Source organism: Dunckerocampus dactyliophorus, chromosome 19 (genome assembly GCF_027744805.1).
Source record: "Dunckerocampus dactyliophorus isolate RoL2022-P2 chromosome 19, RoL_Ddac_1.1, whole genome shotgun sequence".
Taxonomy (NCBI): Eukaryota; Metazoa; Chordata; class Actinopteri; order Syngnathiformes; family Syngnathidae; genus Dunckerocampus; species Dunckerocampus dactyliophorus.
The window spans coordinates 18,307,731-18,321,458 of NC_072837.1; the positions used below are offsets into that span (position 1 = coordinate 18,307,731).

The following is a 13,728-nucleotide window of genomic DNA, read 5'->3' on the forward strand; positions in this document are numbered from 1 at the left end:
CATACTTCAAGAAAAAACTGCATCTCAGCTTTGTCGTATTGCTGAAAAAGCCTGTTATTAGTAGGAGGCTTCAGGGAAGACCCAGGACACGTTGGAGAGACTATGTCTCTCAACTGTCTTGGGAACGCCTCGGGATCCGCCGGGAGGAGCTGGACGAAGTGGCCGGGGTGAGGGAAGTCTGGGCCTCCCTGCTCCTCTGCTGCCCCCGCGAGCCGACCTCAGATAAGAGGCAGAAGATGGATGGATGGATAGTATCAACTTCAGTTTTTGCTTCTTTTTTTCCCATTTTTGCTGTTTTTTAATATAAGTTTTTTACATTTTCCAAATATTTCAACTTTCCTCTTAAATCATCTTTGTTCATTTTCTTCTTGTAATATTTTATTTCCTAGGAAGACATTTTGCGTGCTAATTGTACCAAATGCTCCGCGATGAGGAAAAAAAACATCAAGCACACAAAAAACCTCATCAGCTGCCTGAAACGCCAGCGCCGCAGCATTTGAAAAATGCTAAAGGTTTGCCAGAGACCTCCGTGGCGTCACACCGGCTACTCGGAGCGTGTGCCCGAATACAGTGCACCTTGCCGGCCCACTCCAAGCGGCCCCTCCCGCTCTATACTCCGGTTCTCCTGACCTCCGTAGCGGCACACCGGCTGTTCGCAGCACGTGTCCGAATATAGTGCACTTTGCTGGGTCACAGCAGGTGGCTCCGTCCGCTCTGTACTCTGGTTCTCCTGATAGTAGTGGTGTGGTTGCAGTAATGTCATATTTGATTAGGACAAGTCAAGTTTGAAAGTTTGACTACATTTGAAAAGTAGACATCAAAAAGTTACCATATCGGTCTGGAGAAGCAGAAAGTTAGCGGTGTGCATCGCTCATTTCTGTGATAATTCTCACTCTCCACTGTTGTGAATGTCCACTGACATTGAAATCTGTGCGTCCTCCGCCTGTTCAGATGGTGCGCTTGATGGTGCACAAGTGACGGTGAAGTGACATGTGAGGTCAGGGAATCATTAGAGATGCTCCTCCGGGGAATCATATATCAGATATCCTCACAATCTGGCCTGTGGTTCTTGTGAGAGGTCCTCCTGCGGTCTCCCTTACGAGATGCTGCCTTCACTGATAACAATGACGACGTGTTCTCGATTGACAGAAGAAGACGGAGGAGTCGGAGAACAAGAAGAGGAAGGAGGCCAACCTGGTCATCTCGCACGCGCCCTCGGCCGACAACTCCAACTTGTCTGCGGACGGAGACGACTCCTTCCTCAGCGTGGAGATGGACTCGGCCATGCCCAGCCCCTTCAGCGAGGTGAGGCATCGCCATGATGTGGCTCACATCCACAAACTCTCCTTCCTCTTCAAATTCTGCTCTCACTTCACCTCCTATTCTTTTCTTCTCCTAATACTCCGACTCAAAAAAACATGTTCAAATCTATGCTACTAAAATGACATTATTTTTCCTCATAATATTTCAAAATTGTGACTTTTTTCTCGTTAGATTCCAACTTTTTTCTTTTAATATTTTGACTTTATTTTTGTAAAATTACAGCTTTTTTTTTCATTTTTGCTGGGGTTTTTTCCCCCAACTATTTCAACTTTGTTCTTGTAAATTTTCTTCTCGTAATCATGATTTTATTCCCATCATATTTTGACTTTATTCTCGTTTTTCTGCAACCTAATTTTCTAATAATTACATCTTTAATCGTTGTTCTGTTTGTTTTTCATGTTTTCCTGCGGTCCTGCTGCTCTCACTTCCTCCTCCTATCCTTTTCCTTCTCCATTTCGTTCCTCCTCACGCTGAACTCTTTGCTCCCTGAACTTGGACCTCTCTACGGGTCTCTTTATCGAACCTGTCCCTTGCTATGACTCCCCCCTCCCCATCGCTGTGGTGCTGACCCCCAGCCCGTGTGCGTGTCTTTGTGTGCTCCTGTCGGCCAACAGATCTCGCTGAGCAGCGAGCTTCAACCCGGCTCGCTGCCGCCGGACGCTGACGAGAGCAGCAGCGACATGTTGGTCATCGTGGACGAGCCGCTGTCGTCCGCGCAGCAGTCCCGCGCCACCAGCTCCCCTGCATCCGTGTCCGGCTCCGTCTCGGACAACATGAACGGTGAGCACACTTTTTTTGCGTCAATTATGCAAATTAGACAATGGTGTCATCCGCCTGTCCCCGCCCCTCAGCCTGTGCTTGCAGTAAACATTTGTCAGGAAAGGACAGGCAGAGCAGGAGAGCAGGAGAAGCTGCTGGCGTATTTAACACACAATAGCGCCTTGACAATATGGAAATTGGCTGGAAAGGTTAGCCTTTTTTGTGCCCTGTTTTTGTAGTACACAATACAGTGTTGGATGGACGGCACTGTGCAAAAGTCTTGGGTCACCACTAGCCCCCAGTGGTAGAACAGACACATGTGTGTTTTTAAAGTGAACATTTATTAGGGTTCTGTTCCATTTCCTGCTGTTTTCGTTTTCTTGTATTTTCTGGTTGTGTAATAAATGATGTTGGTCATAATAGCTCAATGACTGCAATAAAAGGCCTCAGACCAATAGTGGCTATATCGATGAGACATCATGTAAACTTGAACATTTCAAAATAAAATGGTGTACTTTTGTCTACTTTCCCCTCAATCGTTCAGGCGTTTCTGCATCGGACACGATCAGCCCCGGCAGAGGTCGGTCGGGTCGAAGTCGAGGACGTCCTAAAGGATCCGGAGGCGGGCCCAAGTCCGGGGGCAAAGGGCGCGGACGCAAGTCTACGGCGGGCAGCGCGGCGGCCATGGCGGGAGCCATGGCGGGCGCGGCGGCCGCCTCGGCAGCAGCATACGCCGCCTACGGCTACAGTGTTTCCAAAGGTTAACTTCTAAACCAAATTTTTAAAATAGGGCTGTCAAAAATAGCGCTTTAAGGGCGGTAACCAATGTATTTAATTAATTTAATTAATTACGTTAAATAGTTAATGCATGCGCATCATGTCACGTCAAACCTCTCCGTTATGAAGGCAGACGGAGCCGCAGTAGCGTCCCCACAGAGTCACACAGAGTCTGATGCTCTTTTATAACTTTATTCTGACATGAACACAACAGCAGTGTAATTCCAACAACACATACTGTATGTAACTCCAGCTCACATACACGTCTCTTGTCCAACACTTCCTCATTGTCACTAGACGACCATGAAATGCATTGGCGGACACTCCGAACGTCCTTATCATGCGTGTATGTTTGGTCTAAATAAACAAAGATAAAGAATCACAGTAAGTGGATATCCTTGTCTCTCATTAATCCATCCATTTTCTACGCCGCTTATCCTCACTCGGGTTGCGGGGGTATGCTGGAGCCTATCCCAGCTGGCTGCTGGTGAGAGGCGGGGTACACCGTGGACTGGTCGCCAGTGAATCGCAGGGCACATCTAGACAAGCAACCTTTCACACTCGCATGCCAATTAACCTAACATGCACCCACTCAAGCACGGGGCGAACGTGCAAACTCCACACAGAGATGCCCAACGGATATTTGAACCCAGATCTCCTGTGTGGCCAACACGCTAACCACTAGACCACTGTGCGGCCACTACCGTAACTCTTACTGCGGAAGTACAATTTGCTGCATTTAATTAGCTGTTCGGACATCCCAGAAAATACATCTACAAGTGTGTCTTTGAACGCAACCCGTCATGGCTCATAATAACACGGTTAACGTGTATTTAAGTATTTAGTGCTACTATAAAAGAGACTTGTGGCGAATACATTTTCAGACGTGTGTGCTTTTTTAGCTTGATTTAAAAGTTCATTTCATCGGGAGCTGTTAATACATACAAATATATGTAATTGTGTCCTGTTGTTTATCATTCTGTACGTAAAATACAGTAAAAATTGGCATATTTTTTCATATATTTTGATTAATTAATTTGAAAACAGATTAATTTGATTGCATTTTTCTTCATTTGACAGCCCTATTTAAAAAAACAAGAATACGTTTCGCTTACAAAATGACGCTGTCTACACTTGCAGTGGGCCTCGCCATGTCCAACCCCCTGCAGCCTTCGGTGGGCCGTGCCGGCGCCGGTCCCGCTTTTAACGCCGGCAGAAGCGCCTCGTCTCCGCAGGTCACGGGCAGCGGCGCCTCTGCTCCGAGCCCCAGCAAGCAGCTGGTCCACGGCCACCACCTGGCCGCCGTCAGGAAGACCAAGGGTGCCGGCGTTTCTGGACCACAATGATGCACTCACGCACTCTTTACCTTGCATTAACGCAACACGACGACAACCGCCGGCCTACTCTCACTGTGATCCTTGACCACGCCCCGTGCCTAAGACAGTACCGTACCTTGTTTGTATTCACGCTCTCATGCTAAATGTCACAAAACACACACACTTAGCGGTTACCGACACGGCCCCAACTCCTATTTCTTTCATGACAGGAAGCTCTTTCATGCATCGCCGGGTTCCAAGGGCTGTCCAACGCACTGAGCCACGTCTTCCATGTTTGTTAGCGATCATCCTCGTGCACTGAATATGCTCCACGTGCATTTCACCGTACCGACCCGCGGCTTTTGTACTAAAAGCGCCTATTTTTCTAATGAAAAGACTAGCCAGCAGGGTTTATATATAGAATACATATTTTTTTGGTCAAATATGCCATGTAAAATATTCCAAAATGAGGGTTAAACTGGCGGAAACTGAGATGCTGCTATAAAAGTGAATAATTTAATTGAAGCGAGTGCGTCATTTAGTAAGTTATTTCAGTTGACAATTTGCCGTAACTGTGAATAGCACATCCACTTGTAAAACTTGTGTACATTGTATTGAAGTCAGCTCTATAAATATATATGGTATATATTATTTTTGGGGGTCAGAGAGGGTGCGGCGTGAATAACGTGGCTCATCGTTGGTGTCGTTTACAATGTGTGAGTTTCAGGTTTGTGTTGATAATGTGATAAACGTATGATCTTCTCTGGCATATATGTACATAATGACGAGGGGGGGGGCCAACGGCTCCCCTGGCTTTCCCCCGCGTTCACCTGTCTATTTTTATAGGTCACGTGTACATAATTGATAAATGCATCTGTTGTTTTACTAACAGGAAGAGTCAGGTGGAAATAATAAACATGCTGTGTCAGTCTTGAGATGAAATCTTGTGTCACAATGCGACTTACAAGAAGATGCATGTTGATTAGAAGTCTTATGGTTATTTTGAAATCCCCGGTGTACTTCCTGTTTTCAAGCAAGACCTGGGTGCAGTAGAAGCCATGCAAGATATGAAATTTGCTAAATATTAGAAAATAAAGGGGAGACGTACGATTCTTGGACATTAGCAGTGATCCAGTCAGAATTGAATAACAGGACCATTTTGTGGTAAAAGTGATCAAGACTTCATGCTCTGTTTTATTTTGAAATCCCCGGTGCACTTCTTGTTTTGAAATGCTGCCACAGTCATGTAAATGTAATGTTTTTATGAATAACATTTGGATTCCTTAGTGCACAGGAAGGTATTCAAGAGAATTAAACATTTTTGCTCATAATTACTAAAAAATGTACATTAGATTTGATGATAAACTTAATGTACAAGGAAGTTAAATGAGCAATTAAACATGTACAAGCAGGACTGTTTTCTCGTAAAAGTGAATTTTCCAAAGCTTTTAAACCACCCAGAAAGTGAAAATGCTTTCAGCAGATACTATATACAGTGCTGCATGTTGCAAAAATGGTATAGAATGCTATAATCCAAAAATGGCGGACTTTTCCCAAACTTTCCCACAATTCTCGGTTTCAAGATGGCGTCTTGCATGGAAGACGGCGAAATTAATCAGCATTAGTCGGTTGAGTTTGGATTAGAGAAGTTTTTCAAGACAAGAAAGCGCATTTGGTCACAAATGTCTTGATTTATGTGTATTGTATTATCACTACACTGTTTTGCTTCACGCATCGAGACTCTTTGTGGCTTTGGCTTAAATGTGAGTAGCGATTTCCTGTCCACTTTGTGTCTCATTATTTTAGACATCCTATACTTTTACATTGAATATTAGTTTTTAAACATTTAAGCAGCTTTGGAAACGAAGTCTCCACTAACTACAAGCAGATGCCTGGTAAGTGTTTGTCAGGAAACATATTGTTATGAAGAGAAAACAGTAAAATCTCACGTCAATAATGACCAAAAACATAAAAAATATGTAAATGAACTCGCAATGAATACGCAGGTAGGAACCGTTGGGATGCTAAATGATGCCAAGGGGGAATCATTTGAATGAGACACGTGTATGGTTTAATGTAGACGTGCCACAGTCCACTAATAGGAGTCCATTATTTAATCATATTTCATGTTCTGTGCTAGGTTATTGCCCCAAATAATATAAAAGTCGGTCCTGATGAATTATATCGTGCAAATAGCTGTTTATATTTGACGATGTTTGTAAGTTATTTTTAAGTTACATTAAAAATTGCATTCATAAAACGATATAAGCAGTTTGGGAGGTGATGACTTTTTTTTTTCAATAACAGGTAAGAGATGATGATTTATAAATTAGAATTATTCTGAAAAAATCACATCAATAACTGCTGTTAGCGATTGTTTGCTTTATAAAAACGACTGTTTACCAGTAGTGGGCAGTCCGGGTCAGCAAACATCAGCACAAGCACTGACCTCCATTTATTGTGTATTTGTTCCATGAAATTGCATTATTTTATTCCCAACAGTCTTTCATGTTCATTTTGAAGCGTGTCCCTTGGCTGCACTGCTTCCACTTGGTGCGTGCATCTTAGATTTGTTTTTGTCCAATTAGATTTCAGCTTGTATGTGTCGCCATGTCAATTTAATTTTTCCAAGGCCTTCAGAATCAGCAGTGCTGGCCCATGTCACTTAAACTATATTAGCAATGGGAGCAAAACGGAGGATGGATTTTATCTCTGGTGAGTATGATGAATTTTAATGATTTTTTCAAATGTTTTTGCGCATGTTCCTAGACATATATTGATTTGAAACAGATGATGTTGTAGTTACTTGTTACATTTGACAAAGTGCCAAATTTACCGGTGGAAGTTCCAAGCAACTCTGTTATAGGCAGGGGCGGTTACCGCTAAAACCACTAAAATTGTGAGTCATAACGTTTCTGCGATATGAGAGAGAGTGGAGGTCCAGCTACGTGGAAATACTTGTACTTTGTCACGCCCCTTGTTATTCCTTGGACTGGGCTTCGATGCATTGCCAAAAGTTGTTAGCATAGAGCGGCGCCGGTACGGCTGCGCTGTTGTGGGTCAACATATTACTCGCATGGAGGGTCACCAACTGTGGAGATGTGATTTAGAAGGGGACAGACGTGGAGGATAAAGTGATATACAGCGTTCCCTCGTTTATCGCGGGGGATAGGTTCCCAAAATAGCTCACAATAAGTGAAATCGGCGAAGTAGTCATCTTCACTTTTTTACAATGATTATGTTTTAAGGCTGTAAAACCCCTCACCATACACTTGATACACTTTTCTCAGACAGGCAATAACATTTTCTCACATTTATCTCTTGCTTAAACACTCTCAAACAAGTTCAAACCTTCGTTTGAATTTTAATGATCAACACAAGAAATGATTAAGTCACTCGCACGTATTTCACCCCTGTGGCCGTGCCTTTTCGTCTTGGCGTTGTTCTGCTGTACTGTAGCGTTTTTGTATCCTTGTTAAAACAGATTGCTGCAGATGTACAGAGGATTCATTTACAAGCTAGCAAGCTAGCGATGACACAAGAGACATGGCAGGACGGCGAAGGACATTGATTGACAGTGGTCTACAGCCAATCGGAACACAGAAAACAATGGGCGGTGCAGGCAGACGAGCGAGCGAAGCAATAGGCACTCAACTTCCCACAATGCAATTGTTCTTAAAGGACCAGGCTCGGCCGTAACAGCTTTCATACTATAAAAATAAAAAAAAAAAAACGCGGAAAAAATGCGCGAAAGGTGAACCGCGGTAGAGCGAGAGAACACTGTAAAGCGTTTGTTCACCAAACAACAACCAGTCACATGACCTGGATGTTTGTGGACAAGTGCGACCTGCCACTACGAAATAACCTAACATTTCAAGTTTTTTTGATGTTGTGACCTTCTTGAGACACTTGATTGCATTTATTTGCATTTTGCTGATTTTTTTTTTTTTTTTTTTACTAAGAAAAGATTGTGTTTTGAGTTGAGTTGCAGGATTAGCCACAGTAGACTGCACAGACAGTGGCATTTTATTTATTTAGAAAGAATTCAGTTATTTATGTATTTTTAAATACATACAGTATGTATGTTCCACTTTTATCGTGTTGTATGATATGCTTTAAAAATGACTGTTTTGACTTGATTTTTTTTCTCTTTTCAATATTGATATTTCTAAATAACACATTTTAGAGCTGTAACTATAATACCGTGAAACCATCAAACCGTGAAGTTTTGCCCAAGGTTATCGTACCATCAGAATCTCATACGGCCCATGCCTACTCTATTGTATCACCACAATCCATTGGAAGATGGCCTGGCTGGGTTTTGTGCTTGAGTGATAGCTGTATTCATCCCCAATGTGCAAAATGCCTTATTGTCTTTTTGTATATTGGTTTGTATAATTGCAACGTGATGGTGGTGGTAGTAAGAGATGGATTTAAAAGTCCCAGGTGCCAAATCTATGGCCGCCACTGACTTTTACCAAATGCAGTTCCCTTGCAATGTGTGATCACCTGACCCAAATACTTGTAGAACATGTAGAAATACTTTTATACATCAAGCCTGTAGCAACCTTTATCATTACATTTATGCCTGGGCTTGCACACACACACACACCTTATCATACACATTCTTGTTGTGCAACAACCAGTGGGGACATACAACATATGGCCCTTTAAGTCCTCCTGAAAAAAGGGGCTTAAGCTTATATGGCAGACCATATAACACTTTCTAAGGTGTTAATTTAGACTGTATATATATATATATATCTAAACCAATATATACACACACATTTATTTGTCAAATGTTTAATTAGAACATCTTTTGACATCAGTGTTACAGCCTTTTTGATGCAGAACCGTCAATGCAGTGTGAATGGACGTCAACATTTAACAGTGTTCAGATTAGCATTACAGTGCATCACGTTAGTTATTGCACGTCAACTGATGACAAGCCTCGGACGTATTTTTATTTTTTGCTTCATTTTACGGCGCCGCCAACATGTACGCCACCACGGACAGGGCTGCCGCCTCCACAGAGAACAGGTGGTGGTCCTCCACCTGAGGGCAGCTGCTCCTCATGAAGGCGGCCAACCGGAGCAGGTACTCCAGGTTGTGGCCCGTCTTGCCCTGGCACACGGCGATGCGGGCGCCGATCTCCTCGGGCGGGGCGGGCCCCAGGTACATGGGGTTGTCGGCGGTGGCGATGTACAGCAGCGCCAGCACAGACAGCTGATCGCGCCCCTCGGGGTGGAACTCCACCATCTGGGTGATGTAGCCACCGCACTTGCCCTCGCGGACGTCCAGGTACTTGAGGGCCTCCTCCACTTGGGTTCCCGTCACCTCGAACGCCATGCCCCACGTGCTCGCCTGTGATTGGATGACAAGCAGAAGACAAGGTCACACACGTCAATCAAGCAGGATGCCCGGTGAGAAAATCGGAAGTGGGACATCACTTACGTCATCCTCTGGGATCAACGTCACCACTCGTGCGAGCTGGAGGAGGAGAGAAACGGTCATGTGATTAGACGTCGCCTCAAATGCTGGCAAGAGGCCACTAAATCAAACTCACCAACTCGTCGTTGCCTCGGTGGAAGTTGTCGCCATGCCAGAAACGTCTTTTGTAGCCTCGAATGTAGCCCACTTTGCTCCTCTTGTACTTGAAGTCGGGCTTCCACACCAGAGAGCCGTAGCCGAAGATCCACAGGCTGCTCTTGGCGGCCAGGATGTCTTGAGGCTTCATTTTGTGTATCAAACACGACGTTTGTTTAGGAAAAAACAAGATGATGATGGATCTATGGATGGACTTCCGTCAAGTCGTCGCCTCAGGCTAACTAGCTGGCTAACGTTAGCTTCCTCCGGTCCAGCAGCAACGGTACCGGTTGGCTCGATGGTATACCGCGGACGGTACTTGAGCCCAACTGCTTGGCAGTTGCGACGATGGGGGTGAGAGTTGGGTTTTGCCGATGCATTGCCATTGCATTACAGTTGCCGCATTATGCCTGTTAAAAATCCATGGTAGCCGCTTGGGGCCTAACGACGCGTCAAAATGAGGGGAAAAGACGAACCAGTTTTGGCCAGCAGCTCCGCCGGCCGAAATCAATAAGACAACGGTAATAAAAAAAATAATAATAATGTCAAAGAATTTACTTGAGATGTTCACCTCTTCTATACTCTTCGTGTCGCCTTCGAATCTCGATGAAAAGAGCGTGGGCAGCCTCGCCCCTTTATATCTTCAGAAAGTGTAACGTCCAGCCAACGTCGACCAATAGGAGTAAGGCTTTTCTTAGCCGCCTTCCCGTTGTGCCAATCAGATGCCGCTGCGCTGAAAAAGGCGGCACCCAGTCAACTACCTCGCCACTCTATTGGCTAAAACCGGTCGAGGAACCGACGTTTTCTTGTCCTGCTTCACTGGTCTAAGAGGTGTCCCTCAACGCAGCTGCGAGTGCTATTGGTTGCCCGCGCTGTCACTCCAAATTTATTAACGTCTGGCTGATGCAACCCTTTCTCAGGGTTTCAGCCGCCCTGGTTAGCAACATCCCAAGACGTTGCATCAGACTGCAACCAGCACTATTGTAAGATGAGCAGTGATTTTTTATTTCATTTAAAGTAGAATCTAAATTTCAAATGTTTAATCTAGAATATAATTTATAAAGAAAAAAACAACAACTACAGCAAAAATCAGTAGTAATTTCACAAGAATAAAGTCAAAATATTAAGAGAAAAATGTAATCTAATGGAAAAAAAACAATAACAGCAAAAATGGAAAAATCAACAGTAATTTCACAAGTATAAAGTCTAAATATTAATGAGCAAAAGTCAGATTAATTTTAGTAGCATAGTGTTGTTAATATTGAACATTGAAAAAAGACAGTTTTTAAAAGTTGTAATATGAGAAACAAAACAAAGTTGTGATTTTTGGAAAATCAGGTTGCAGAAAAAGTTAAAATCTTACAATAATGAAGAAAAAATATTATGCCAATAAAGTCATAATTATGAGAAGAAAATTTGCAAGAAGAAAATTGAAGGAGTTGGGGAAAAAACCCCAGCAGAAATGGAAAAAAGTCAGATCCTAACGAGAAAAAAAGTTGCAATTTTACGAGAATAAACTCATAGTATTATGAGGAAAAATAATGTATTTTTGTAGCATTGAGTTTAAAAAAACGTATGTTTTTTAAAAGTTATATAATATTATGAGAGACAAACGAACCTAAATAAGGTTGTTTTTTTTTGGAAAATAAGGTTAGGGAAAAAGTTAGAACATTACGATAATAACGTCAAAATATTATGGGAATAAAGTCATATTATGAAAAGAAAATTTACGAAAATTATTTAAGAAAGAAATAGAAATATTTGGAAATTTAAAAAAAACAACAACAGTAAAAATGGGGGGAAAAAACAGCAAAGAGCGAAGTTGGTACTATATTGGCTTTTTCGCCTTCATCACGTAGTTTTTTTTTTTTGTGAAGAAAAATAAATATATATTTATATAAATATAACTTCTTAGCATTTTTTACGATGGGAAAAGTTTGGATGTCCGTGGTTTGGAGCATGAGTTGGCTTTAAGGGCCACTCTGTGACTGGCTCAGATGTTTCATGTTTGTTTCCAAACTCCAGTGCACTTTATCTCTGGTCTTGTCTGATAAACAAAAACCAGACCAAATAGTGTCCATAAATGGTGTGTTGTTTTGCTACCTTCCTCTTACAGGCTTTAGGTGCAACAATTAACATTAAACCTGTTTTAAAGTTAGCGTTTCAGGTGTTGTTTGCAGCTTGGTTTTTTCCCCAAAGACACACACTGCAACAGACTTCCCCTCCTAAAAAAACGAGATGCCACCCAAACACAAGTGAAGGCTGCGGGTGTCGTATGACGTGAGAGACATTCCTTGGTACGTCAGCAGCCGACAGAAGAGCCTCCAGGGTGGAACATGGCAACATATAACACTTTGCTCCTTCTCACGCCACTAAAGACGACAAACGAGCGCAACTCGTTTGAATTCAAGCATCTAAACATGAGATCTCGTGAATGTACTATATACTGTACATACTGCTATATAATCATTTTGTAATTGGGCGGGGGGGAAACAGCATGTCAAATATTTAATCTCTCACTAAATGGAGCCTTATAGCAGGAAGTGGCCTCTCTTTAAGCTAATTGGCAGGAAAGTGAATTCCAAACATGTCAACACATAATGAAAAATTAAAGGATGCAACTTTGCCACTGATATTTTGTGAAGCAACACATGTAGATATGCTAACAAGTTCTACGTATACTTCTAGAAAAAACTGCATTGCAGCTTCATCATGTAGCTGAAAAAGCCTTTTATTTCTTAATTAACTTCACCTCTTGCTCTTTTTTCCCCATTTCTTCTGTTGTTGTTTTTTTTAATTTTCCAAATATTTCTACTTTCTTCCGAGATGATCTTTGTAAATGTTCTTTTCGTAATATTATGACTTTATTTTTTTCCTCAACCGAATTTTCCAAAAATGACAACTGTATTTTGTTCCTTTTTTTCCCCCCAAAAATATTACGACTTTTAAAAAATGTGGCTTTTTTTATTTGATATTTCAAACTGTGTGTAAGTAAAATTATATTATTTTTCCTCATAATATTGCAAGTTTATTCTCGTAAAATTGCAACTTTTTTTTCTCAGTAGAATACAACTTTTTTTCTCTTCATATTTGTACTTTTTTTTTCTTTTGAAATTCAGTGTTTTTCCATTTCTGCTGTTTTTTAATTTTTCAACAATTTCAACATTTTTTGTGGTAAATTTTCTTCTTGCGATTATGACTTTCTTGCCGTAATATTTTGACTTTATTGTTGTAACATTATAACTTTTTCTGCAACCTGATTTTCCAAAAGTTACTTTTATTAACTTTATTTAGTTTTTTGTTTCTCACATTTTGACTTTTAAACAAGTATGTCTTTTGTTTTTATAATACTCAGACTTTTAAAAAATAACTTTTTTCTTTAATATTTCAACTTAATGTTATTTTTCCTTATATTACATTATTCTTGGAAAATTACTGCAGATTTTTTCATTTTTGCTTCTATTGTTAGTTTTCTTGTTAAAATATATTTTTAGAACGTGCTGCAGGCCAATAAAAAAAACAGCCATGTGACGCAAATAGCCCCCGGGCCGCACTTTGGACACCCCTGATTTCAGGCTATTATTATTTAATGACATTTAAAGGACAAGTGAGGATTGGATTTTCGTGTTTGGAGCTGCACATCCTTTTTGTCCTCGTAACTCGCGGGAGCTGATTAGGCCGCTTGTTTGCACGCCGCCCTGTTTTGACGTCGCTTCCTGGGAAAAAACAAAAAAACAAAACAAAACGCCATGCGTGACAAAATCAGTTGGCCGGCGTGTTGTGTGTGTGTGTGTGTTTTTTTTTCTGCGTGTGTATGTGTTTTAATCAGGGAGGAAACAGGAACTGATGTCACTGGGTCACAAACAGGATGCTGTGATTTTAACACAATGAAAATGTCTGACTGTACTGTGCGTGGCGAGCCAGGGGTCAAAGGGCGGAGCATTAGCATGTGTCAGAAGACGGGACA

At 41.9% G+C, this 13,728-nt stretch overlaps 2 protein-coding genes across 4 annotated transcripts in view; one reads left to right on the forward strand and one right to left on the reverse strand.

Moving 5' to 3' along the window:
- The window catches only part of ino80 (INO80 complex ATPase subunit), a 48,306-nt gene extending 41,967 nt beyond the window's left edge, over positions 1–6,339 (forward strand). Inside the window, exons 33-36 of one of the 3 annotated variants that reach the window (XM_054761725.1) lie at positions 1,153–1,305; positions 1,899–2,103; positions 2,627–2,842; positions 4,000–6,339. In XM_054761725.1, the coding sequence (XP_054617700.1) occupies positions 1,153–1,305; positions 1,899–2,103; positions 2,627–2,842; positions 4,000–4,205 (780 nt within the window). In that variant the 3' untranslated portion in view covers positions 4,206–6,339. Of the gene's footprint in view, positions 1–1,149; positions 1,306–1,898; positions 2,104–2,626; positions 2,843–3,999 lie in introns of all 3 variants that reach the window. The other 2 variants (XM_054761726.1, XM_054761724.1) reach the window with 2 other exon arrangements.
- Positions 6,340–8,967: 2,628 nt separating this feature from the next.
- Positions 8,968–10,384, reverse strand: chac1 (ChaC, cation transport regulator homolog 1 (E. coli)). The gene is made up of 3 exons (XM_054761799.1): positions 9,742–10,384; positions 9,630–9,665; positions 8,968–9,539 (listed from the first exon to the last, which is right to left on the reverse strand). The coding sequence occupies exons 1-3, from the start codon at positions 9,910–9,912 to the stop codon at positions 9,156–9,158; spliced, it is 591 nt and encodes a 196-aa protein (XP_054617774.1). The 5' UTR covers positions 9,913–10,384; the 3' UTR covers positions 8,968–9,155.
- Between the last annotated feature and the right edge of the window lie 3,344 nt (positions 10,385–13,728).